Below are 27,226 nucleotides of genomic sequence, written 5' to 3'. Positions count from 1 at the left end.
AAAGGTTTGAACTAGTTGAGTAAGATGGGGGAAAGATATTTTTGAGTGTCAGCAAGGGGCTGATTATAATCCATGAAATTTAACTTGTTCAAAAGTGGAGTGAAGGTAGGTGGTGGGTAGTGGCAAAAGCAATGAGGTCTACAGATCCATTATGCATGATAGGAGAAGAAATGCTAGAGAGGATAGGGTTCCAGAGTTAAAGGGGCCTGGAAGTGAGTGAGTGAGTGAGATGCTTAAACATGAGATTCTAGAGCTGTTGCTATGGGTAGGATTTTGGTATACTATGAAGCTGAGTGAGCTTCCCAGGTGGCTCAATGGTAAAAAAAAAAAAAAAAAAAAATCTGCCTGCCAATGTAGGAGACTCGGGTTTGATCCCTAGGTTGGGAAGATCCCCTGGAGAAGGAAATGGCAACCCACTCCAGTATTCTTCCCTGGGAAATCCCTTGGACAGAGGAGCTTGATGGGCTGCTGTCCATGGGGTCACAAAAAGTCAGACACGACTGAGTGACTGAGCATGCATGTACATGAAATTGGGTGGCCAAGTTGGGACAGAGGGAAGCAGAGATTCCTGGAGGTAAGAAAGTTAAAGCCGAGAGGAAAAAGATACTGTTTAGGTTAGCCATGAGAATGTTGCAGTCCCTGGGAATGATATCAGGCATTTTAGAGGAAGACAGTGAGCAATAAGCTATGGTTTTAGGTCAGCTGTTCTCAGCCACAGCTGCAACTTAAAATCCTCCAAGGAACTTTATAAGTAACCATGTTTGGGCGCTATCCTAAGGGTTTAGTTTAAGGAATCTGGAGTGGGACCTGGGCTATAGTGTTTTGAAAGTTTCCCCAATGACTCTAATGTGCTCTGACGTTCACAGACCACTGCTGTGTATGATCAGGATGGTGATGGGCTTGAGGAAGGAGGATGGTTAGTGCAGCTGGGCAGTGTGAGTTTTAAAGTGTCTGGACAGTTTGAAATAGAAATATGGAGAGATGGGTTGGAAATCTTAGAAGGGAACAAGGAGGAACTTTGTCAGTCTTCTGGCCCAGCCAGTAACTCCTAGAAGCCAGTGGCAAGTGGCCAGCATTCTTGGAACCCAACGTTAACATACTGTTTTAGAGCAAGAGTTTGCTGTTAAAAGCTATTCTGGGCTAGGGGAGATGGTGACAGAGAAGGAAACGTCTGACAGGAAACTGTTCTTTTAGTGTACTGTGTGAATTCTAGTCACTAACTTCTGGTGACCTCAAATGCTAAACAAAGTAACAGTGACAAATTTAGTGTTGAATCACACAAACACCCTCTGTGGAAAAATGATGGCGGCATGAACTTTACTGGAGAGTAAATTTCTCCTAATTCAATGACTTTCAAAGTGAGATGGTTATTAAAATGCTAGTTTGATGGACCTTGCTCTGGATTTACCCGAGTGGGTACTTTTGATGACTTTTGACTCTGGTGATTCTTAGGTTCAAGAACCATCAAAGAATGTTTCAGTCTTGGCAGTGGATTAGAATTACTTAGGGAACTTGAAACAGCTCTGGAGTCGTATACGTTGGGCCAGTTAAATCAATCTCTGGAGGAGTGGAGTGGGGCATTGTTTTTTTAGTTCCCTGCACAATTTAATGTGCAACTAAGATTTCAAACTCATTGCTCTACACTCTGATTCTTACAGGAGAGACAGGTGTGTATCCTATTTTTCCCTCAGAAGCTGTATATTATCATATCTATGTTTATAAACTTCTCACACGCTCACACATCCACCCATTTGCTCATCTGCCTTGTCTTGGGTGTCTGATTTGGCATCTCAGAGTTAATGTGTGATAGTAAAGCTTGATTTCCACTTCCCAAATGTCCACTTCCTCGTCTTGGTAAGCAGGCACTCTATTTTCTAGTTATTTGGGCCAGATTTTAGAGTTGCTGACATTTCTATGTGTCATCATCAAGTTCCGTTAGCTCGATCTCTGAAATATGTCCAGAGTAGACTCATTTCTGATCACCTCCGTTGCTACCGTTGCCAACATGTCTCATGATTGCACTGTGGCAATAGTCTTTTAACTAGTCTTCCCATTTCTGCCATTTTATAGTCTACTTTGCATATAGCAGCCAGAGCGGTCCTTTTTTTTTTTTAAAAACAAATGTATTTATTTTTGGCTGTGCTGGATCTTCGTTGCTGTGTGTGCTTTTCTCTAGTCGTGGCCGGCCCACGCTCTAGTTGTGGTGCACGGCTTCTCATTCCTGTGGCTTCTCTTACTGCAGAGCACAGACTCCAGGGCGCGTGGGCTTCAGTAGTTGTGGCACACGTGCTTAGTTGCACCAGGGCCTGTGGAGTCTTCCTGGTCCAGGGACTGAATCTGTATCTCCTGCATTGGCAGGCAGATTTTTTTTTCTCTTGGAGGATAATTGCTATACAATGTTGTAGTGGTCTCTGCCATACATCAGCATGAATCAGTCAAAATTATATACATATATCCCTCCCTTCTGAGCCTCCCTCCCAACCCCATCCCACCCCTCTAGTCATCACAGAGAGTCAGGCTGGACTCTCTGTGCTGTTCGGCAGCTTCCCGCCAGCTATCTAGGTACACATGATAGTGTGTATATGTCAATGCTACTTTCTCAGTTTGTCCTCCCCTCTCTTCTCCCAGTGTGTCCATCCCTAGTTGTGGCAGGGCAGACTGTTCTCTACGTCTGCGTCTCCATTTCTTCTCTATAAATAGGTTCACTAGATAGAATCAGTCATTTTAGATTCCACATATATATATACATTAATATATGATATTTTCTCTTTTTGACCTACTTCACTCTGTATAACAGGCTTTGGCAGGCAGTCTTAACCACTGGATCACCAGGGAAGTCCCAGAGTGATCCTTTTTAAAAAAATTATTTTTTTGTGGTTTAAAAAAAAAAAAATATATATATATATATATAACATGAAGTTTACCATCTAAGTACACAATTGAGTGACATTAAGTATATTCACCATGTTGTGTAATGATCACCACTATTTCAAGAATTTTTTCATCATTCCAAGAAGAGAGATCCTTTTAAAACATAGGTCAGAGGTCAGAGGGTGTCACTGCTGTGCCTCCCAACATCCAGTGGCTCTTCATTTCACTCAGGAAAGGCCCAGATTCTTCCTGGGCCACATGACCCTTTGTGCCACCGTCTGGCCACTCGCCTCTACACTCAGATCACTCAGGTTTCTGGCTTCCTTTCTGTCCCTTCAGCAGGGGATCAAGCTCCTGCTTCAGGCTCTTTGCACTTGCTTCTCTCTTTTCTGGATCATTCTTCCCTCAGATATCTATTCTGTGTCCTCACTTCATTCACACTTGCTTAAATACTATATTAGAAAGGTTTCTCTGACCCCTTTTCTGACCCAGAACCATATCCCAGTTACTCTGTCCTGTTTTTTTGTTCTTCATGGCCTGGCATAGATAAAACAAGCTCATCTTCTCCATGAAAACATAAAATCCTTGAGGACAGGGATGTATCTGTTTTGGTATCTGCAGTATCCCCCAAAACAGTGCCTAGCTCAGAAAACTGATATGTGATAAATATTTGCTGAATAAAAGAAAAAGCTCAGCTCATGATAGGCATTCACATAGTAATTGATTCTGAGTAAGTGTATAAAAAAGCTTTAAAAAGCCTCCAATTTTAATGATATATAATTAAGATGCTGTAAAACCACCCATGGATACTGACGTGAATTCATGTTTTTTGGACAGATATTTAGAAGCAGGTGTAAGTAACTAATACAAGCAGTCTGGAGGTCCCCTTATTTTTTGTTTAATTTGCTTTTAAATTTTATATTGGAATATATTTGATTTATAATGTTTTAGTTTCTGGTGTACAGCAGAATGTTTTAGTTATACATGTCCATATATCTATTCTTTTTCAAGTTCCTAACCCATTTAAGTTATTAGAGAGTCCTGAGTAGAGTTCCAGTGCTATACACTAGGTTCCCATTGTTTATGTTTTATATACAGTAGTGTGTATATGTTGACCTCAAACTCCTAATATATTCCTCTCCACCCAGATTTTCTCTTTCTTAACCATAAGTTTGTTTTCAAAGTCTGTGAGTCTGTTTCAGTTTTGTAAATAAGTTCCTTTGTATCTTTTTTTTTTTTTAGATTCCACATGTAAGTGATAACATATGATATTTGCCTTTTCTCTGTCTGACTTAGTATGATAATCTCTAGGTCCATCCATGTTGATGCAAATAGCATTATTTCATTCTAGTGTATGACTGAATAGTATTCAGTTGTGTATATATACTGCAACTTTATCCATTTATCTATCGATGGACACTTAGTTTGCTTTCATATCTTGTGCTACAATGAACGTTGGGGTACACATATCTTTTCAAAGTATGGTTTTCTCTACACATATGCCCAGGAGTGGGATTGTAGGATCATATAGTAGCTCTATTTTTAGTTTCCTAAGGAACCTCCATACTGTTCTCCATAGTGCTGTTCCAATTTACATTCCCACCAACAAGTGTAGGAGGCTTTCCTTTTCTCCACACCCTCTCCAGTGTTTATTTTCTTATTCTTCTAAGGGAACCCTGTTTAAAAAGTTTTTTATATTTATTATTTATTTTTGGCTGTGCTGGGTCTTTGTTGCTGTGTGGGCTTTTCTCGTTCCAGAGAGCAGGGACTACTTTAGTTTTGGTGCATGGGCTTCTCATTCTGGAGAACAGGCTCTAGGGTGTGTGAAGGTCAGTAGTCGTGAAACATGGGCTCAGTAATTGCAGCTCCTGGCCTCCAGAAGACAGGCTCAGTAGTTGTGGCACATGGGCTTCGTTGCTCCATGGCATGTGGAATCTTTCCAGATCAGAGGTTGAACCTGTATCTCCTGCAATGGCAGATAGAGTCTTTACCACTGAGCCACCAGGGAAGCCCTCCACCATTGATTGTAGTTTTTTTTTTTTTTTTTTTAAATAATGGCCATTCTGACCAGTGTGAAGTGATACTTCATTGTAGTTTTGATTTGCATTTCTCTCATAACTAGTGATGCTGAACATCTTTTCATGTGCCTCTTGGCCATCTGTATATCTTCTTTGAAGTGATCTATTTAGATCTTCTGCCCAGTTTTTGATTCGAATTTTTTTTTTCATATTGTGCTTCATGAGCTGTTTGTATATTTTGGAGATTAACCCCTTGTCAGTTGCATTGTTTGCAAATATTTTTTCCCACTCTGTGGATTATTTTTTCAGTTTGTTTATGATTTTCTTTGCTGTGCAAAAGGCTTTAATTAGGTATCATTTATTTATTTTTGTTTTCATTACTCTAGGAGGTGGATCCAAAAAGATAGTGCTGTGATTTATGTCAGTGTTCTGCCTATGTTTTCCTCTAAGAGTTTTAGAGTATCCAGTCTTACATTTAGGTCTTTAATCCATTTTAAGTTTATTTTTGTGTGTGGTGTTATGGAGTGTTCTAATTTCATTCTTTTGCATGTAGCTGCCCAGTTTTCCAAGCACCACTTATTGAAGAAATTATCTTTTCTCCAGTTTTTATTGTTGCTTCTTTTATCATAGATTAATTGACGTTAAGTGTGTGTGTTTATTTCTGAACTTTCTATTCTGTATGATTGTGCCAGTACCATACTGTTTTACTGTAGCTTTATTTTTTTTTAAGATTTGTTTATTTTATGTTTTGAATGTGGTGGCTCTTTGTTGCAGTGTGCAGGCTTGCTCTAGTTGTGGTGAATGGGGATTCTCATTGCGGTGGCTTCTCTCGTTGTGGAGCGTGGGCTCTGGGTGCCCAGGGTTCAGTAGTTAGGCTTGTGGGCTTAATTGCTCTGCTGCAGGTGGGATCTTCCTGGAGTGGGGATTGAACCTGTGTCCCCTGCATTGGCAGGCAGATTCTTAATCCCTGAACTACCAGGGAAGCCCTTGATTACTATTGCTCTATAATACAGTCTGAAGTCAGGAAGCCTGATTGCTCCAGCTCTGTTTTGATTTCTCAAGATTGCTTTGGCTATTCGGAGTCTTTGTGCTTCCAGACCAAGATGTTTTGTTCTAGATCTGCAAAAAATGCCCTTCCATCATTTGGTAGGGATTGCATTGAATCTGCAGATTGCTTTAGGTAGTATAATCATTTTGACAATATTGATTCTTCCAGTCCAAGAACATGGTGTATCTTTCTATCTGTTTGTGTCATCTTTGATTTCTTTCATCAGCATCTTACAGTTTGCAGAGTACAGGTCTTTTACTTCCTTGTTGTTCATTGTTCAGCTGCCCAGTCATATCTGACTCTTTGAGACCCTGTGGACTGAAGCATGCCAGACCTCCTTGTCCCTCACCATCTCCTGGAGTTTGCCCAAGTTCATTTTCATTGCATCGGAGATGCCATCCAGCTGTCTCATTCTCTGATGCCCTCTTCTCCTTCTGCCCTCTATCTTTCCCAGCATCAGGGACTTTTCAAATGAGTCGTCTGTGTGCATCAGATGACCAGAATACTGGAGCTTCAGCCTCAGCATCAGTCCTTCCAGTGAATATTCAGGATTGATCTCCCTTAAGATTGACCAGTTTGGTCTCTTTGCTGTCCAGGGGACTTTCAGGAGTCTTTTTCCGCACCACAGTTCGAAGGCATCAGTTCTTTGGTGTTCTGCCTTCTTTGTGGTCCAGTTGGCACAACCATACGTGAGCACTGGGAAGACCATAACCTCGACTATACGGCCCTTTATCAGAAGAGTATTGTCTCTGCTTTTCAACACAATGTCTAGGATTGCCATCACTTTCCTGCCATGAAATCAGAAGATCTTCTTGGCTGCAGTCACCATTTGCAGTGATTTTGGAGCCCAAGAAGAGGAAATCTGTTACTACTTCCACCTTTTCCCCTTCTATTTGCCATGCAGTAATGGGGCTAGATGCCATGATCTTAATTTTTTTAATATTTAGTATTAAGCCAGCTCTTTCCCTCTCCTCCTTCACCCTCATCAAGAGGCTCTTTACTTCCTCTTCGCTTTCTGCCGTTCGAGTGGTATCATCTGCATGTCTGAGGTTATTGATGTTTCTCCCACCTATCTTGATTCCGGCTTGTAACTTATCCAGCCTGGCATTTCTCATGACGTGCTCAGTGTATAGGTTAAACAAACAGGGTGACAGAAGACAGCCCTCTCGTACTCCTTTCTCGATCTTAAACCAGTCAGTTGTTCCATACAGGGTTCTAACTGTTGCTTCTTGACCCACATCCAGGTTTCTCAGAAGACGGGATGGTCTGGTATTCCCATCTCTCCTAGAGCTTTCCACAGTTTGTCATGATCCACATAGTCAAAGGCTTTCATATAGTTGATGAATCAGAGATAGATGTTTTTCTGAAATTCTCTTGCTTTCTCTATAATCCAGCGAATGTTGGCAATTTGATCTCTAGTTCCTCTTCCTTTTCTAAACCCAGCCTGAACATCTGGAAGTTCTTGTTTCATATAATGCTGAAGCCTAGCATGCAAGATTTTAAACATGACCTTACTAGCATAGGAGTAGAGTGCAACTGTCTGATGGTTAGCACATTCTTTGGTACTACCCTTCTTGGGAATTGGGATGAGAATTGACCTTTTCCAGTCCTCTGGCCACTGCTGGGTCATCCAGATTTGCTGACATAATGAGTGTAAAACCTTGATGGCATCATCCTTTCTGAATAGTTCTGCTGGAATTTCATCACATCCACTAGCTTTATTAACAGCACTGCATCTTAAGGCCCACCGGACTTTGCACTCCAAAATGTCTGGCTCTGGGTGTCTAAACACACCATCGTAGTAGTCTGGTTCATTAAGATCTTTTTTATACAGTTCTTCTATGTTTTCTTTCCATTGCTTCTTGATGTTTTCAGCAGCTACTAGGTCTCTACCATTTTTATTCTTTTTTGTGCCCATCTTTGGGCAGAGTGCTCCCTTAATGTTTCCAAGTTTCCTGAAGAGATCTCTAGTCTTTCCCCTTTTGCTGTTTTCTTCTATTAAACACTGTTCATTGAGGAAGGCCTTCTTGTCTCTTCTAGCTATTCTTTAAAACTCTGCATTTAATTGGATGTACTTTTCCCTCTCTCCCTTGCTTTTTGCTTTTCTTCATTCTGCTATTCATAAAGCCTCCTCAGATAAACCACTTTGCCTTCTTGCTTTTCTTTTTCTATCAGATGGTTTTGTTCACCACTTCCTGTACAGTATTATGGACCTCTGTCCATAGTTCTTCAGGCCCACTGTTATCTAGATCTAGTCCCTTAAATCTACTCATTAACTCTAATGCAAATTCATACAGGATTTGATTTAAGTCATACCTGGCTGGCCTAGTATTTTTCCTGGTTTTCTTATTTTAAGCCTGAATTTTGCTATGAGAAGTTGATGATCTGAGCCACAGTCAGCTCCAGGTCTTATTTCTGCTGACTGTATACAGCTTCTTAATCTTTGGCTACAAAGAATGTAATCAATTTGATTTCAGTGTTGACCATTTGGTGATGTCCATGTGTAAAGTTGTCTCTTGTATTGTTGAAAAAGAGTATTTGCTATGACTAGTGCATTCTCTTGGAGAAGGAAATGGCAACCCACTCCAGTGTTCTTGCCTGGAGAATCTCAGGGACAGAGGAGCCTGGTGGGCTGCCATCTCTGGGGTCGCACAGAGTCGGACACGACTGATGCGACTTAGCAGCAGCAGCAGCAGCTGTGCATTCTCTTGGCAAAATTCAGCTAGCCTCTGCCCTGCTTCATTTTGTTCTCCAAGGCCAAACTTGCCTGTTACTCCAGGTATATCTTGACTTCCTTCTTTTGCATTCCAGTCCCCAATGATGACTAGAACATCTTTTTAGGGGTTTGTTCTAGGAGGTCTTCTAGGTCTTCATGCTATGCTATGCTATGCTAAGTCACTTCAGTCGTGTCTGACACTGTGCGACCCCATAGACGGCAGCCCACCAGGCTCCCCCGTCCCTGGGATTCTCCCGGCAAGAACACTGGAGTGGGTTGCCATTTCCTTCTCCAGTGCATGAAAGTGAAAAGTGAAAGTGAAGTCGCTCAGTCGTGTCCGACTCTTAGCGACCCCATGGATTGCAGCCTGCCAGGCTCCTCCGTCCATGGGATTTTCCAGGCAAGAGTACTGGAGTGGGGTGCCATTGCCTTCTCCACTAGGTCTTCATAGAACTGATCAACTTCACCATTGATAGTAGGGGCATAGACTTGGATTACTGTGATGTTGAATGGCTTTGCCCTGGAAATGAACTGAAATCATTCTGTCATTTTTGAAGTTACACCCAACTACTGTATTTTGGACTTTTTTGTTGATTATGAGGGCTACTCCATTTCTTCTATGGGATTTTTGCCCACAGTAGTAGATATAATGGTCATCTGAATTAAATTTGCCTATTTCTGTGCATTTTAGTTTGCTGATTCCTAAGATACCTATGTTTATTCTTACCATCTCCTGCTTGACCATGTCCAGTTTTCCTTGATTCATGGACCTACTGTTCCAGGTTCCTATACAATACTATTCCTTGCAGCATCAGATTTTACTTTTGTCAGTAGACACAGCAACAGCTAGCATCATAGCCACTTTGGCACAGCTGCTTCATTCCTTCTGGGGCTATTGGTAATTCTCCTCCACTCTTCCGCAGTAACACGTTGGACACCTTCAGACATGGGGGACTCATCTTTTCATGTCCTGTCTTTTTGGCCTTTTATACAGTTCATGAGGTTCTCACAGCAAGTATACTGGGTTGGTTTGCCATTCCCTCCTCCAGTGGATCATGTTTTGTCAGAACTCCCTGCTATGACTCGTCCATCTTGGGTGGCCCTGCACAGCATGGCTCATAGCTTCATTGAGTTACACAAGCCCCTTTGCCACAACAAGGCAGTGATCCATGAAGGGACTTATGCTTCCTTAGGTAGGTTTATTCCTAGGTTTTTATTCTTTTTGATGATAAATGAGATTGTTTCTTTAATTTCTCTTTCTGATCTTTCATTGTTAGTGTATAGAAATGTAAGATATTTCTATATTAATTTTGTATCCTACAACTTTACAGTCAGTCCCCTGCATATGAATGCTTTCCATTTCAAGAGCATGTTTGTAAGTCCAGTTTGTTCATAAGTCTAACAAGGTTAGCCTAGGTACCCAATGAACACAGTCAGCTATAAAGCACTATAGTAGGCCTGTAATACTTTTTACACAAATAATACATAAAAACAAACAAAAAAATAAACATTTTTAATCTTAAAATTGTTGTTCAGTTGTTAAATCGTGTCCAAATCTTTGTGACCCCTTGGACTGCAGCATGCTAGGCTTCCCTGTCATTCTCTATCTCCCAGAGTTTGCTCAGATTCATGTCCATTGAGTTGATGATACCATCCAACCATCTCATCCTCTGTTGCCCCCTCTCCTGCCCTCAATCTTTCCAAGCATCAGAGTCTTTTCCAATGAGTCAGCTCTTCACATCAGGTGGCCAAAATATTGGAGCTTCAGCATCAGTCCTTCCAATCAGGGTTGATTTCCTTTAGGATTGACTGGTTTGATCTCTCTGCTGTCCAAGGGGCTCTCAAGAGTTCTCTAGCACCACAATTCACAAGCATCAGTTCTTCACTGCTCAGCCTTCTTTATGGTCCACCTCTCACATTTGTACATGACTACTGGAAAAACCATAGCTTTGTACAGACTTATGTCTGCAAAGTGATGTCTGGTTTTTAAAACACTGTCTAGGTTTGTCATAGCTTTTCTTCGAAGGCATCTTTTAATTTTGCAGCTGCAGTCTCCGTTGCAGTGATTTTAGAGCCCAGGAAAATAATATCTGCCACTGTTTCCACTTTCCCCCAGCTATTTGCCATGAAGTGATGGGACCAATGCCATGATCTTAGTTTTTTCAGTGTTGAGTTTTAAGCCAGGTTTTTCACTCCTCTTTCTCCCTCATCGTGAGGCTCTTTAGTTCCTCTTTAGAGTGTATCATCTGCATATCTGAGGTTGTTGATATTTCTTCTGGAAATCTTGATTCCAACTTGTGATTCATCCTGCCTGGAATTTTACACCATGTACTCTGCATATAAGTTAAATAAGCATGGTGGCAGTATACAACCTTGATATATGCCTTTCCCAATTTTGAACCAGTCTGTTGTTCCATGTCCAGTTCTAACTGTTGCTTCTTGACCTGCATACAGGTTTCTCAGAAGGCAGGTAAGATGGTCTGGTATTCCTATCTCTTTTAAGAATTTTCCAGTTTGTTGTGATCTACACAGTCAAAGGCCTTACTGTAGTCAGTGAAGCAGAAGTAGATGTTTTTCTGGAATTTCTTTGCTTTTTCTATAATCCAACAGATGTTGGCAATTTGGTCTATAGTTCCTCCGCCTTTTCTAAATCCAGCTTGTACATCTGAAAGTTCTCGGTTCACATCTGTTGAAGCCTAGCTTGAAGGATTTTGAGCATTACCTTGCTGGCATGTGAATTGTGAGGAGTTGTTTGGTATTTTGAACATTCTTTGGCATTGCCCTCCTTTGGTGTTGGAATGAAAACTGGCCTATTCCATACAGTACCTTGAAAAATACAGTAGGGTACAACATCTAGCATACAGGGGCTGACATCGCGTGAACAGGCAAGCAAAGGTACTGGCTGGAGGAGAGAGAGGAAGTGGGATGTTGTAGAGCTGAGGGATTGTCAGCAATAGGAGATGTAGGGCAAGCTGCAGTTTCACTCAAGCTTGATATTGATGGCACAGGTTCTGGGTCCTTACTGGATTCAATTCTATCTACCCTCTTGAAAACATTATCCAGTGATGTCAGAATATTAGCTCTTTTTTTCTCATTATAGCTGACACACAGTAGCACTGATTTATGGATTACATTCTGAACTGCTGCAACTTTGTGTATAACTCTACATTCAGGTCCTGTGCCTCGAAAACTAACCGTATCTCTTCAAATAAAGAAAATCCGCTTGCCATTTTCTGTGTCATGAATCTCTTTGGTTCTTCAGTTACTTCTTCCTCTTGTCTCTCTCTGTCCTTTCTCTGGGCCTCCAATTCCATCAGACTCTACCCGCTATGGGGAGCATAGCGGGTAGAGTCAGGCAGGCAGGTAGGCAGGCAGGTCCGTAGGTTAGGAGTACGAATCCCAGGTAGGGTCTAGGAGCATAGGGTTAGGGTTAGGAGGTAGGCGCTAGGGCTAGGGGTAGGATAGGGAGCCCCTAGCGGAAAGGGAGGAGAAGGCAATGGCACCCCACTCCAGTACTCTTGCCTGGAAAATCCCATGGATGGCGGAGCCTGGTGGGCTGCAGTCCATGGGGTCGCTAAGAGTCGGACACGACCGAGCAACTTCACTTTCACTTTCATGCCTTGAAGAAGGAAATGGCAACCCACTCCAGTGTTCTTGCCTGGAGAATCCCAGGCACGGGGGAGCCTGGTGGGCTGCCGTCTATGGGGTCGTACAGAGTCGGACCCGACTGCAGCGACTTAGCAGCAGCAGCAGCAGCGGAAAGGGAGAGGAGCACCCTCTTTTTTGCTGGGTGGGGCTGAGACCAGAAGGGGCGGAGCTTAGGCAGGAAGCAGCCGGGATTTATTTTTATTTAATTAATTTATTTATTTGGGTTAGGGTTAGGGTTCGTGCACCCCCTCACCCCAAAACTCCGCACCCCCAAATTCGAGTTCGAGTTAGCGTCAGGCTTAGGGTCAGGGTTAGCGTTAAGGTTAGGGTTAGGATTCGTGTACCCCCTCACCCCAAAACTCTGCACCCCCAAATTCGAGTTCCAGTGAGCATCAGGCTTAGGGTAGGGTTAGCGTTAGGGTTAGGGTTCGTGTAAGCTCCTCAGGTTGCGCAGCAAGGAGTTCATGAAGGCGTCCTCTTGCATATCTAGCTCCAGCTTCTCACCAAGGGCCACTAAGTTGCTGAAGACCTCTTTGAACTTTTCATCCACTTTCTTAAACCCTCAAAAATCATGAACAAACTGTGGGCAAAGTTTCTTCCCAATCCCCTTCATGGTGATGGCCATAACATCACCCAAGCAAAGTCAATGCTTTTTATGACTGTGACAGTGTACTCCAGACATATGAACTAACACATGATTGGACATGTGACCACACGTTCTTATCTTTGAAAAATTCACCAACTTGAAGATTCATATACAGGTGACTTACTATATTGAATTCATTGATGAGCTCTAGTAGTTTTTTGGTAGTGTCTTTATGATTTCCTGTGTATAGTATCATGTTGTCTGCCAACAGTGACAGTTTTACTACTACTTTTCCAATTTGGATTCCTTTTATTTCTTTTTCTTCTCTGATTGCCATGGCTAGGACTTCCAAAGCTATGTTGAAAGAAGGTGGTGAGAGTGAACAACATCCTTGACTTGTTTCTTAGAGGAAATGCTTTCAGCTTTTCACTTTTGAGTATGATGTTAGATGTAGGTTTGTCATAAACGACCTATATTATATTGAGGTATGTCCTCTTTGTTCCCACTTTTCTGGAGTTTTTTTTTAAATCATAAATGGATTTTAAAACCATAAATTGGATTTTGTAAAAAACTTTTTATTCATCTATTGAGGTTGATTATGGTTTTTATTCTTCAGGTTGTTACTGTGGTATATCACTGATTTGCTGACACTGAAAAAATCCTGACATCCCTGGGATAAATTCCACTTGGTTGTGGTTGTGATCCTTTTAATGTATCTTTGGGCTTGGCTTGCTAGTATTTTGTTAAGGATTCTTGCTTCTATGGTCAACAGTGATATTGGCCTGTAATTTTCTTTGTTGTGATGTCTTTGATTTTGGTATCATGGTGATGGTGGCCTCATAGAGTGAGTTTGAGAATGTTCTTTCCTATGCAGTTTTTGGAAATAGTTTCAAAAGGATAGATGTTAATTATTCTGTAAATTTTTCATTGAATTTGCCTATGAAGCTATTGGGTCCTGGACTTTTGTTTGTGGGAGTTTTGAAATCACTGTTTCAACTTCAGTGGTTGTGATTGGTCTGTTCATATTTTCTATTTCTTTCTGGTTCAGTCTCAAGGGATTGTACCTTTCTAAGAATTAATCCATTTCTAATAGGTTGTCCATTTTATTAGCATATAATGGCTTATAAAGAGCTTATAGTAGTCTCTTAACGATTCTTTGTATTTCTGTGGTATCAGAAAGAGAAAAGCAAACATTGTATATTAATGGATATATGCATCATGTTTTCATAGGTTTTTTCTCTCCTTCCTCTTTTGTTCTTTTCTCTTGTCATTTGATGACTGTCTCCAGTGATGTGTTTGGATTCCTTTTTCTTTTTTGTGTGCACATCTGTTACAGGTTTTTGGTTTTTTTTCCAAAGACTTTATTTTTGACTGTGGTGTGTTGTCTTTGCCGCGTGCTATCCTGCTCTGGTTGCTGTGAGCAGGGGCTACTCCTTAGTTGCAGTGCACAGGCTTCTCACTGTGGTGGCCTCTCTTGTTGTGGAGCATGGGCTCCAGTGTTTGGGCTCAGTAGCTATGGTGCATGGGCCTAGTTGCCACAGTATGTGGAATCTTGCTGGACCCAGGATGGAACCTGTGTCCCCTGCATTGGCAGGTAGATTCCTAACCACTGGGACACCAGGGAAGTCCTATTATACATTTTTGGTTTGAGAGTACCATGAGGTTTTGATATACCAGTCTATGTATGTACAAGATTGTTTTAAGTTTGCTGATCTCTTAATTTTAAGTGTATTTTCAATATCCTGCGTTTGTACTCTCATTTTCTATTTCTGGTTTAAATATCATATTTGTGTGTGGATACTTTTCTACCCTAAATATGTGTTTGCCTTTACCAGTGAGCTTTCTGGTTCATAATTTTCTTGTTTCTGATTGTGGCCTTTTATTCTCTAAAGAAACTTTAGAGAAGTTTCTTTAGCTGATTTGGTTGTGTTAAATTCTCTTTAACTTTTGCTTGTCTGTAACACTTTTGATTTCTTTGTTGAACCTGAGAATCTTGCTGGTTAGATAAAGTATTGTTGGTTGTAGGTTTTCCCCTCTCATTACTTTAAATTGTGCCACTCTCCTGTAGCCTTCAGGGTTTCTGCTGAAAAATCAGCTAATAACCTTATGTTATCAGATAACCTTGTATGTTATTTGATGCTTTTCTCTTAAAAAAATTTTTTTTTTCTATTTGTCTTTAATTTTTGTCAATATGGTTAATGTGTGTCTTGGCTGATTCCCCCTTGAGTTTATCCTGTGGGGACTTTACACTTCCTGGACTTGGGTGACTATTTCTTTTCCCCTGTGGGAATTTTTCAGGTATTTTTTCCTCAATTATTTTCTCAGGTCCTTTCTCTATTTTCTTCCTAGTACCCTTTTAATGCAAATGTTTGTGAGCTTAATGTTGTTCCAGAGGTCTTTTTATTTCTTTGCATTCTTTCTCTATTCTGTTCCATTGCAGTGATTTCCACCATTCTGTCTTCCACCTCACTTATCTGTTCCTCTGCCTCATTAATTTTGCTATTGATTCCTTCTAGTCTGCTTTTCATTTCAGTTATTGTTTTGTATATCTCTGTTCTTTAAACTTTTTAGCTCTTTGTTAATCATTTCTTGTGTCTTCCCAGTCTGTACCTCCATTCTTTTTCTGAGATCTTCAGTTCAGTCGCTCAGTCATGTCCAACTCTGTGACCCCATGGACTGCAGCATGTCAGGCTTCCCTGTCCATCACCAACTCCTGGAGGTTGCTCAAGCTCATGTCCATCGAGTCGGTGATGCCATCCAACCATCTCATCCTCTGTCATCCCCTTCTCCTCCTGCCTTCAATCTTTCCCAACATCAGGGTCTTTTCCAATGAATCAGTTCTTTGCATCAGGTGGCCAGAGGGTTGGAATTTCAGCTTCAGCATCAGGCGTTCCAATGTATATTCAGGACTGATTTCTTTTAGGATTGACTGGTTTGATCTCCTTGCAATCCAAGGGACTCTCAGGAGTCCTCTCCAACACCACAGTTCAAAAGCATCAATTCTTTGGTGCTCAGCTTTCTCTGTAGTCCAGCTCTCACATCCATACATGACTACTGCAAAAACCGTAGCTTGGAGACTAGATGGACCTTTGTCAGCAAAGTAATGTCTCTGCTTTTAATATGCTGTCTAGGTTTGTCATAGCTTTTCTTCCAAGGAGCAAGTGTCAAATAATTTCATGGCTGCAGTCACCGTCTGCAGTGATTTTGGAGCCCAAGAAAATGAAGTCTCTCACTGTTTCTATTGTTTCCCCATCTATTTGCCATGAAGTGATGGAACTGGATGCCATGATCTTAGTTTTCTGAATGTTGAGTTTTAAGCCAGGTTTTTCACTCTCTTCTTTCACTTTCATCAAGAGGCTCTTCACTTTCTGCCATAGGGTGGTGTCATCTGCGCATCTGAGGTTATTGGTATTTCTCCCATCAGTCTTGATTCCAGCTTGTGTTTCATCCAGCCTGGCATCTCACATGATGTACTCTGCATAGAAGTTAAAGAAGCAGGGTGACAATATATAGCCTTAACGTACTCCTTTCCCAGTTTGGAGCCAGTCTTTTCTTCCATGTCCGGTTCTAACTGTTGCATCATAACCTGCATAGAGATTTCTCAGGAGGAAGATAAGGTGGTCTGATATTCCCATTTCTTTAAGAATTTTCCACAGTTTGTTGTGATATACACAGTCAAAGGCTTTGGTATAATCAATAAAGCAGAAGTAGATGTTTTTCTGGAATTATGCTGCTTTTTCTATGATCCAGCGGATGTTGGCAATTTGATGTCTGGTTCCTCTGCCTTTTCTAAATCCAACTTGAACATCTGGAAGTTCAGGGTTCATGCACTGTTGAAGCCTTGCTTGGAGAATTTTGAGCATTACTTTGCTGGCGGGTGAGATGAGTGCAATTGTGCGGTAGTTGGAACATTCTTTGGCATTACCCTTATTTGGGATTGGAATGAAAACTTAACTTTTCCATTCCTGTAGCCACTGCTGAGTTTTCCAAATTTGCTGGCATATTAAGTGCAGCACTTGCACAGCATCATCTTTTACGATTTTAAATAGCTCAACTGGAATTCCATCACCTCCACTAGCTTTGTTCATAGTGATGCTTCCTAAGGCCCACTTGACTTCACATTCCAGGATGTCTGGCTCTAGGTCAGTGATCACACCATTGTGGTTATCTGGGTCCTGAAGATCTTTTTTGTATAGTTCTTCTGTGTATTCTTGCCACCCCTTCTTAATATCTTCTGCTTCTGTTAGGTCCACACCATTTCTCTCCTTTATTGTGCCAGTCTTTGCATTAAATGTTCCCTTGGTATCTCTAATTTTCTTGAGGATATCTCTAGTCTTTCCCATTCTGTTGTTTTCCTCTATTGCTTTGCATTGATCTCTGAAGAAGGCTTTCTTATCTCTCCTTGCTATTCTTTGGAACAATGCATTCAAATGGGTATATCTTTTCTTTTCTCCTTTGCCTTTAGCTAGTCTTTTCTCAGCTATCTGTAAGGCCTTCTCAGACAACCATTTTGCCTTTTTGCATTTCTTTTTTTGGGGATGGTCTTGGATCACCACCTCCTGTAGAATGTCATGAACCTCTGTCCATAGTTCTTCAGGCATTCTGTCTATCAGATTAATCCCTTAAATCTATTTCTCACTTCCACTGTATAGTAGTAAGGGATTTGATTTAGGTCATACCCGAATGGTCTAGTGGTTTTCCCTACTTTCTTTCTTCATTTAAGTCTGAATTTGGCAATAAGGAGTTCATGATCTGAACCACAGTCAGCTCCTAGTCTTCTTTTTGCTGATTGTATAGAGCTTCTCCATCTTTGGCTGCAGAGAATTTAGTTAATCTGATTTTGGTATTGACCATCTGGTGATGTCCGTGTGTAGAGTCTTCTCTTGTGTTGTTGGAAGAGGGTGTTTGCTATGAGCAGTGCGTTCTCTTGGCAATACTCTGTGAACCTTTACCCTGCTTTATTTTGTACTCCAAGGGCAAATTTGCCTGTTACTCCTGGTATCTCTTGACTTCCTACTTTTTCATTCCAGTCTCCTATGATAAGAAGGACATCTGAGATCTTGGGTCCTTTCCTTTATTATCATTACTCTGAATTCTTTTTTGGTTTGATTGACCATCTTCATTTAACTTATTTATTCTTCTAGGATTTTATCTTGTTCCTTCCTCTGGAATATATTCCTCTGCTGTCTCATTTTGTCTAACTTTGTGTGTTTACTGTCCCACAGTCTGCCACACTGTAGTTCCTCTCATTTCTGGTGTCTTCCCTCTGGCAGATGAGTGTGGTCCGAGGCTTGTTCAGGCTTCCCGGTGGGAGGGATTCATGCCAGCCCGTTGATCGATAGAGTTGGGTCTTATCCCTCTGGCTCTGTCATTTCAGTTCAGTTCCTCAGTCGTGTCTGACTCTTTGCGACCCCATGAATCACAGCACGCCAGGCCTCCCTGTCCATCACCATCTCCCGGAGTTCACTCAAACTCACGTCCATCGAGTCAGTGATGCCATCCAGCCATCTCATCCTCTATCGTCCCCTTCTCCTCCTGCCCCCAATCCCTCCCAGCATCAGGGTCTTTTCCAATGAGTCAACTCTTCGCATGAGGTGGCCAAAGTACTGGAGTTTCAGCTTCAGCATCAGTCCTTCCAATGAACACCCAGGACTGATCTCCTTTAGGATGGACTGGTTGGATCTCCTTGCAGTCCAAGGGACTCTCAAGAGTCTTCTCCAACACCACAGTTCAAACCGTCAATTCTTCAGCGCTCAGCTTTCTTCACAGTCCAACTCTCACATCCATACATGACCACTGGAAAAACCATAGCCTTGACTAGACAGACCTTTGTTGGCAAAGTAACATCTCTGCTTTTCAATCTGCTATCTAGGTTGGTCATAACTTTCCTTCCAAGGAGTAAGCGTCTTTTAATTTCATGGCTGCAGTCACCATCTGCAGTGATTTTGGAGCCAAAAAAATAAAGTCTGACACTGTTTCCACTGTTTCCCCATCTGTTTACCATGAAGTGATGGGACCAGATGACATGATCTTAGTTTTCTGAATGTTGAGCTTTAAGCCAACTTTTTCACTCTCCTGTTTAACTTTCATCAAGAGGCTTTGTAGTTCCTCTTCACTTTCTGCCATAAGGGTGGTGTCATCTGCATATCTGAGGTTATTGATATTTCTCCTGGCAATCTTGATTTCAGCTTGTGCTTCTTCCAGCCCAGCGTTTCTCATGATGTACTCTGCATAGAAGTTAAATAAGCAGGGTAACAATATACAGCCTTGACATACTCCTTTTCCTATTTGGAACCAGTCTGTTGTTCCATGTCCAGTTCTAACTGTTGCTTCCTGACCTGCATATATGTTTCTTAAGAGGCAGGTCAGGTGGTCTGGTATTCCCATCTCTTTCAGAATTTTCCACAGTTTATTGTGACCCACATAGTCAACGGCTTTGGCATAGTCAATAAAGCAGAAATAGATGTTTTTCTGGAATTCTCTTGCTTTTTCCATGATCCAGTGGATGTTGGCAATTTGTTCTCTGCTTCCTCTGCCTTTTCTAAAACTAACTTGAACATCTGGAAGTTCACGGTTCATGTATTGCTGAAGCCTGGCTTGGAGAATTTTGAGCATTACTTTACTGGCGTGTGAGATGAGTGCAATTGTGCGGTAGTTTGAGCATTCTTTGGCATTGCCTTTCTTTGGGATTGGAATGAAAACTGACCTTTTCCAGTCCTGTGCCCACTGCTGAGTTTTCCAAATTTGCTGGCACATTGAGTGCAGCACTTTCACAGTATCATCTTTCAGGATTTGAAGTAGCTCAACTGGAATTCTATCACCTCCACTAGTTTTGTTCGTAGTGATACTTTCTAAGGCCCACTTGACTTCACATTCCAGGATGTCTGGCTCTAGGTCAGTGATCACACCATTGTGATTATCTGGGTCGTGAAGATCTTTTTTGTACAGTTCTTCTGTGTATTCCTGCCACCTCTTCTTAATCTCTTCTGCTTCCATTTCTGTCTTTTATCAAGCCCATCTTTGCATGAAATGTTCCCTTGATATCTCTAATTTTCTTGAAGAGATCTCTAGTCTTTCCCATTCTGTTGTTTTCCTCTAATTCTTTGCGTTGATCGCTGGCTCTGTCAAGAGGTGTATTTATAGGTGTCTGTGAGCTCAGGAAGACTTTAAGCAGCCTGTCTGAAGGGCAGGGCTATGTTGTTTGGCCTCGGGCATCTCAGCACTGTAGCCTTTGTGCTGTTGGGTGGGGCTAGGTCTTGGCCTCAAAATGATGGCCTCAAGGACCGTTCATGCAAATGAGTACTCCCCAATACCTCTGCCACCAGTGTCCTTGTCCCTGCAATGAGTCATAGCAGCCCTCTGCCTCCCCAGAACACCATCTAAAACTAGCAGGTAGGTCTGGGCCAGGCTCTTATGAAGCTACTGCTTTTTCTGCTGGGTCCCAGTGTGCATGAAATCTTATGTGACCCTCCAAGAGTGGCATTTTTGCTTCCACCAGTTCTGTGGAGTTCCTGAGGTCAAGCCCCTCTGGCCTTCAAAGCCAAATGCGCTGGGGGCTCCTCCTCCCGATGGCCAGACCCCCAGTCTGGGGAACCTGACCTGGCACTCAGAATTCTCACTCCTGTGGGAGAACCTCTGTGATAAAATGATTTTCCAGTTTGTGGGTCACCCACTCTGTGGGTACGTGATTTGATTATATGGCAAATGGAACCCTCCTACCATGTTGTTGTGGCTTCTTTTTTGTCTTTGATAGTAGATTATCTTTTTTCGTAGGTTCCAGTCATTTGTTCCCCATGGTTGTTCAGCAGAAAGTTGTGATTTTGGTGTTTTCGTGAGAGGATAAGCTCAGGTCCTTGTCCGGGGATCTCTCTGAGGGTTCTCTTAAACTGCAGATTCTGAATCTGTAGGTCTGGCGTAGGACCTGAGGATCTGTGTTTCTGCCAGGCTCCCAGAAGAGGGAGCTAATGTTGATCTGTGTGCTGAGCAGCGAGGTTGTAGAAAGGATAATGCCAAGCTTCAGAGAGGGATGTGCCTTAAATGGTAGTGCTATTTACTGCTTTTTTGCTAAAGGATATGATCAAGGATACAGATGAACACCCACAGGGAACAGGTGTGTAGCCAGGGTTTGGGGAGAGGGCACAAAGCTGCCATGACCTTTACCCACCCCCCACCGCCACCTTATTTCTGTAATTCCACAATTCACTGAAAGGGATAGCGTTAAGGTTTGGAACCTGAAGAGCCTTAAGAATCAACTCTGTGCATGTTTGTACACACATGTGCAATGCTAAATTACAAGGATCTTTATCTCACATCTTTACTAATATTAACAGTCTTACCTATTGGTGGGAATAGGACATTCACATGCCTCTAAAGTGTATGGTGCTTTTACTAAAATACTCAATTTGGACACTACAGGCTACTCAAGTTATGTCTTAAGTTGCAGTACAGCTGCCTGAATTGCTTTTTTGTGCCAGTGGATAAAGTGTGTGACATTCTGGGGCTAAAAAGCATGATGGTAGGAGAAGGTGTTCCTCCTCAGAGGTGAGGAGATAGGCATCTAAAGGAGAGGGCAGATATCCTACTCATCCTCTCCTGTGCCTGCCCTTGGGGAAGTGAACATTAAGGCTTCAGTAACAGAGGGAGAACACGATACCCCAGGAGACTTGAGGGCAGCTCTAAAGTCACTGATTGTTGGGCTTCGCTGGGGCCTGTCTGCAGCTTCAGGGGGCCCTTCTGCTTCACTAAGGGAGAGGAGGTTAAGAAGCAGGAAAAGTAGAACTCTTTCACATTAACCTGTTTAAAAAAAATTAAAAAAAAAAAACAGAAAAAAAAAAAACCCACTACTACTCATAACTACAGATGATATTACTGAAAAACTCTCTTTTTAAAAGAATAACCCAATCATGGTGGTTCTTTGCTGGGTAGGAGGCCACTGTGGAAAATTCAGTCACGACTAATCAGTGCATTCTAGTGGGGGTCCCAGCAGAACTCAGAGTTGCCTAGTGTTGTTAACCACAGAAACCTGCATTTTGTGAAATTCTGCCCCCCCCGCCTCCCCAAGAGATTGTGATTCAGTTTTTTCTACAGATTATGGTTAATCATCTTTAGGGTAAGTTGAAAATCATCAAAATAGTATGTTGACAGCAATGTCCAGAAAGTCATTAAAACCCAGTTAATAATTGTATCTGTGGTAAAATTAAAATCTTGGATCAGACTCTGTTGTGGATACTTCTAGAGAATTACTACTTATGATTTAGTTGTATATTAGGAAACAAGTTATGTTGGTTAATCTAAGGAGTATGAGTAGGAAGACCATAGAAGTTAGATTGTTGTGTGTTTCCATGATCCCATTTTTTGAGTTGGGTGAAGAATAGATGGGTTGTGGTGAAAGAATAGAACTCACTACTTTTTCCTTATCATTAATGGGTCTCTTTCAAAATTTTAAGGATGACAACGTAATGATAGGCTGTGGATAATGAGAGCTCTTGTTTTCTGGTTTCTTGCTTCTGATTGTAGTGAGAGCTGGCTGAGGGTTACAGTCTTTGGTGTCCACCTCAAGAGGTTACAGAGACCTCCTGTTTCCCAGAGTCTTGGTACTTGCTTCACAACCCCCCTGGCTGCCAATCATGGAACACACGCGTGTGGTACTCCTTGAGATTGTCACCATGGCAACTCACATGCAAAAATATAAATCAAAGCAAAAATCTTCCTTAAGTAGAAATAAAACCTGTGGTCAGTATGATTTTTTTTTTCTTTTTTTTTTTACTTTAAAGGCAGTTCTAAACAGAATGTCAACCGAGATTACATCACAAAAACTTTAAATGTATTTACAGAGTGAATAAGTTACATAGATAAACTTTGAATATGTTTCTGATGTGCAACAGGTTTACATGCACACAGCTAACACTTGACAGCATTAAATTTAAGGAGAAAACTTAAGAATGGCCCTTTACATATATATTACAAATAAAATGACATTTCTTAAGAAACAAAGTGACAACTCATATTTTACCTTTATGTCCTATTTCTGGCTATCCACATGGATATTAAAATATGCATGCGTAACAGGTGGAGAGACTTGGAATTTATAATGTGGATGTCTTTTACTTTTTTCTACAAAATGGCAAAGTTGGTTAAAATTAACACTCATCCTTCTGTAGTATAAATATGTTCATAAAAGCAACATTCTAGTAAAAAGCAGCCAAGATCCTTAAAAAAAGGTCTATCTGGACCATTTTTGGTGCGAGGGTCTTAATCACAGACCCCTGCAAAGAGATCCAGGGCTTTCCGAGACAGTAGCCTAGCAACATAAGAAAGGTACTTCATAGCAGCTCCTTTTAGATACAGTAATGGTATTCAAATTTCAGTGTACATTAAATTGTCCATTTACAATTCCCTTTTCACATACACAGGCTGTCAGCTTTTGACCGTCTTACAGTTTTCAGTGGCCAGCTTCATTCTGCCTGCTCCTTCCTCAGCTCACCTCACACACACACAAAAGGCAAAAAAAAAAAAAAGGAAAAAGAATGTACAAGTTTTAGAATATAAAATATTTTTTAGTGAAGAAAACATTGCACTTTTGCCAATCTAAAATTGTTTCTAGAAAGGAGGGTATTGTTCAGAGTAGTTGGCTTTGGTATGCAATGGAAGTCACGTCTTCAGTAGTGAGTTTTTGCTCAGTAAAAGGTTAACGCATTTTTGTGCCACACAGGATGACGGATGGAGGCTGTTCCAGAACGGTCCTATGCTACCTTGGTTCTTAAGAGTATTGCTACACGTGGGAAGTTCTGCCATCCTCTTTATGAAAAGTCCTGCAGGTAACAAGAGGGAGAACAGTCTGACCAAGCCTTTTGAAGGCTGAGAAGACACCGAATGACGTCATCCCAGCACGGCAGCACCCCCAGCTTGGTGCCCATGGGGGATGGGAGGCTCCTGTCAGAGGCTAGTGCCGGACACGCTGGAGTCGGGAAGGAAGGCGGTGAGGACCCGGTAGCTCTGGGCCCTGCGGATCATGTCCCGGATCTCCATGTTCAGCTCCATCAGCTTGGTGCAGATCTCAGTCAGGCTCTGGTTAGACCCCACCAACGCGTAAGTGCCCGTCTGTCCCAGAGTTTGATGACGGAAATAAATGTTCAGCAGTGTCTGGACCTCGTCGTCAGAACTGCTTCCAAAGATGTCATTGGGCCACAGACTTCTGCAGGCAGAAAAGAGTAGCAGAGGTTAGAGGCACTGTTATTTATAAGGTTGAGTCTTTTTTTTTTTTATGGGCATGCACTTAATTTTATTTTTTTTATATAAATTTATTTATTTTAATTGGAGGCTAATTACTTTACAATATTGTATTGGTTTTGCCATACATTGACATGAATCCGCCACAGGTGTACACGTGTTCCCCATCCTGAACCTCCCTCCCACCTCCCTCCCCTTTATTAGTATAAGAAAACTACTTTATGAATACAAAAGCTTTATTGAGATAAAATTCACACACTATACAATTCAGCCATCCAAAATATAACTCTGTGGCTTTTTGGTAATCAGAATTGTGTAAACATCACTATAATCAGTTTTAGAATATTAATTGTTATTGGTTTTGATTAAAAAAACTAAAGAAAAGTATCAGAAATAGGGGGATTTTCCTCACTGCCTAGTGGTTAAGACTCTGAGCTTCCACTGCAGAGGGGCGTAGGTTTGATTCCTGGTTGAGGAACTAAAATGTGGCCAAAAAAAAAGCCAGAATGGAATCCTATAATCTTAAAACATTTATTTGCTATAGCATTGTGGTTACAATGAATGTGAATATACTATCAAAATGTAGGGAGAAAGTCCCAAAAAGGATACATTCAAAAAATTAGTTTTAAAATTATTTTGGAGTATACTTTCAAGTGTTTAAACATTTTACAGATGACAGATAACCAGAACCAACACTCATATTTCAGACAATAAGTTCTGAAACCTGATGTTTCTGTCATGGTAATGGGAAGGATCTGAAGAGAATTTATATAAACATCTCAATGTTCCTTCTATAGTGATTTAGTACCTAGCCCTGACAAAGTGACTGTTAGGCACGCATTTATTTTAACCATCTCTAACTAGCAGGCTTCCCAAGTGGCAGTAGTGGTAAAAAACCCGCCTGCCAATGCAGGAGACTTAAGAGATGCAGGTTTGATCCCTGGGTCGGGACGATCTCCTGGAGGAGGGCATGGCAACCCACTCCAGTATGCTTGCCTGGGAAACCCCATGGACAGAGGAGCCTGGAAGGCTACAAGTTCATGGGGTCAGAGTCAGACATGACTTAGCAACGACACAACAATACAAATAGTCCCGTTACCTGCATTCCCTTATTTGCCGTAAAGCCTTGCCAAGTTCATTGTTCTTCAAGCACTCAAGCATGGACTGGATGGCTGCCTCAGTGGATGTGAAGGTTGGCTCGGACCACACCCCCTCGACGTAAAGAGGGTCAGCTGCAATGGCTGCAGTGGCCTCCTTCAGGTTTTTCTTTAGGTCACTCAGTTCCCTGGACATATTTAGCAGCTGTTAAAAAAAAAAGTATTTTTAGTGTATTTAGTTGCAGGCTGGATTTTACATCCCCAATTAAAATTGTATGACGTCTGGTTAAGCACAAGCTTAATATCTCAGTAAACTAAAAACAGGACTGATGGAACTATACTGCTTGATATATGTAGGGCTATGGGGCTGTATGCATTGAATAACTGTATCAACAGCTGGCATACTCTGCTTGTATAAAAGATTGACTCCTCTTAATGTTTTCTATTTAAGTAGAAGGGAACACATAGAGATAAAATGCACTAAGAGAACAGGCGGGGGAGCTGGGTAAAGCTGGGTTTAGATGCCACTTCTGCATTCTTGACTACTGCATGGTCAAGCAGATAGACTCTTATGTGCCTTCAGTGCTGTGAGACTGAAGATGTTATCTACCTCACAGCTTATTTAAACAGTTGGGCACATAAGTGCCTAATAAATGTAATCATGAACATGGACCTGTTTGAAGAATAAATTTTTATCCCTATCCTTATGCATTGGGAAAAGATGAAAGACATAATTTTAAGAGAGAGGAGGAAAAATCGTAATGTCACATTAGTATTCATCACAGAGGTAAGGATATTTTCCCTCAGATTCACTGGAACCAGAAGATCCTGTGTTATTAAGAAATAAACCATAAAAAGAATCTGTGTCACTTCTAGGGCCCCTGAAGTGTACTGTTGAAGATAGCTGTATTGCATTTTGACCTCAAGAGCATTTAAAAAAAGAACAGATGTGAATTTAAAGGTTTTTTTCCCTTTCTAATGCAAACTGAGGATGACTGTTTTCTTTGGGAAGTTGATTTACCCAACATCTTTGCCTTTCTTCATTCCCAGCTTGCTCACTGAACAAGCTATAGAACTGAAGCCCTCAAGGACAGTCTTCACGCAGATGCTGCTTAGACACAATGATACACTCCAGCCCCAGGCTCAAAATTAAATGAAGTTAATAAGCCTTTTATATAGTTGTTAGACTGTCTTAGACACATAGTTTTTAAAGCTTGAAAGTGAATCTCTTATTTCAAATTTAGGTAAGTTTTAAATACTGAAGGTGTGTGGATCTCATCGCTAGGGTGAGCACCTCCCTCAGCGCTGTGCCAAGCTGGCTCCCCGGGACCCTGAAGGCTGTCCTTGCATTTTGTGTCCAGGTAGGTCACTTGCCTCACCCTAGTCCTGGCACCACCAAAGGAGCATGGAAATAAATAGGAGACACTAGTGTTTTAAGACTTGTGCTTAAATGAAATGATTATAAATGTTCAAGTGATTTTATTACACATAAACTGGTCAGGGGGAGAACAAAGGAAAAGCAGTGCTGAGCTCATGGCAGGACCTGGGGTTGGGGGTGGGGGTGCTCACCTCTGGCATGGAGCTGACTTCATGCACCTGGCCGATGAGCTTACAGTAGGACTGAAAAAGCAGCAGCAGCTGGAAGTGTAGCTTATACAACCTCTGACACAGTTCCAGTTGCTAAAGAGAGAATTTGTGTAGGAAGAAATAGTTACTAAGGATCATTCTTACATAGTAAGTGAAATCTTAGTGGAGACTAACATTTTTTCTTTTTAAAACAAGGAAGCGTAACTAGCTGTTACCATTCTAAATAACACAGAACAATAAAATCCAATCAATGAATATCAGTGAGAAATTCACAGTGTAATATAGAATAAAACAAATCCTGTAAGATTACTAAATAGAATTAGTAGCTATAAAGGGACTTGGTGAACTGCCAAATTTCCATTATATTTGTCCATTAGATTTAATATCTACAAATTACAGCTGTGGTTGTGCTAATTTTTATAAGCT

At 41.5% G+C, this 27,226-nt stretch overlaps 1 protein-coding gene and 1 long non-coding RNA gene across 65 annotated transcripts in view; one reads left to right on the top strand and one right to left on the bottom strand.

The window, feature by feature from the left end:
- ZAR1L overlaps positions 1–27,226 on the top strand; it is a 91,284-nt gene that overhangs the window by 36,883 nt on the left and 27,175 nt on the right. For 39 of the 49 annotated variants that reach the window (XR_006544143.2, XR_006544139.2, XR_006544140.2 and 36 more), the window contains 2 exons: positions 23,599–24,106; positions 26,458–26,574. This is a non-coding gene — a long non-coding RNA (zygote arrest 1 like). The remainder of the gene's footprint in view (positions 1–23,598; positions 24,107–26,457; positions 26,575–27,226) is intronic. The other 10 variants (XR_006544141.2, XR_006544134.2, XR_006544127.2 and 7 more) reach the window with 4 other exon arrangements.
- The window catches only part of FRY (FRY microtubule binding protein), a 428,089-nt gene continuing 423,551 nt past the window's right edge, over positions 22,689–27,226 (bottom strand). For 15 of the 16 annotated variants that reach the window (XM_044927339.2, XM_044927345.2, XM_044927344.2 and 12 more), the window contains 3 exons: positions 26,783–26,893; positions 25,216–25,418; positions 22,689–24,081 (listed from right to left, as the gene is read on the bottom strand). In XM_044927339.2, coding sequence (XP_044783274.1) covers positions 23,823–24,081; positions 25,216–25,418; positions 26,783–26,893 — 573 coding nt within the window. In that variant the 3' untranslated portion in view covers positions 22,689–23,822. The remainder of the gene's footprint in view (positions 24,082–25,215; positions 25,419–26,782; positions 26,894–27,226) is intronic. The other variant, XM_044927334.2, reaches the window with a different exon arrangement.

This window comes from Bubalus bubalis, chromosome 13, assembly GCF_019923935.1.
Source record: "Bubalus bubalis isolate 160015118507 breed Murrah chromosome 13, NDDB_SH_1, whole genome shotgun sequence".
NCBI lineage: Eukaryota > Metazoa > Chordata > Mammalia > Artiodactyla > Bovidae > Bubalus > Bubalus bubalis.
Note: the sequence above shows the minus strand (reverse complement) of the source record. Positions and strands in the feature narration are given on the sequence as shown.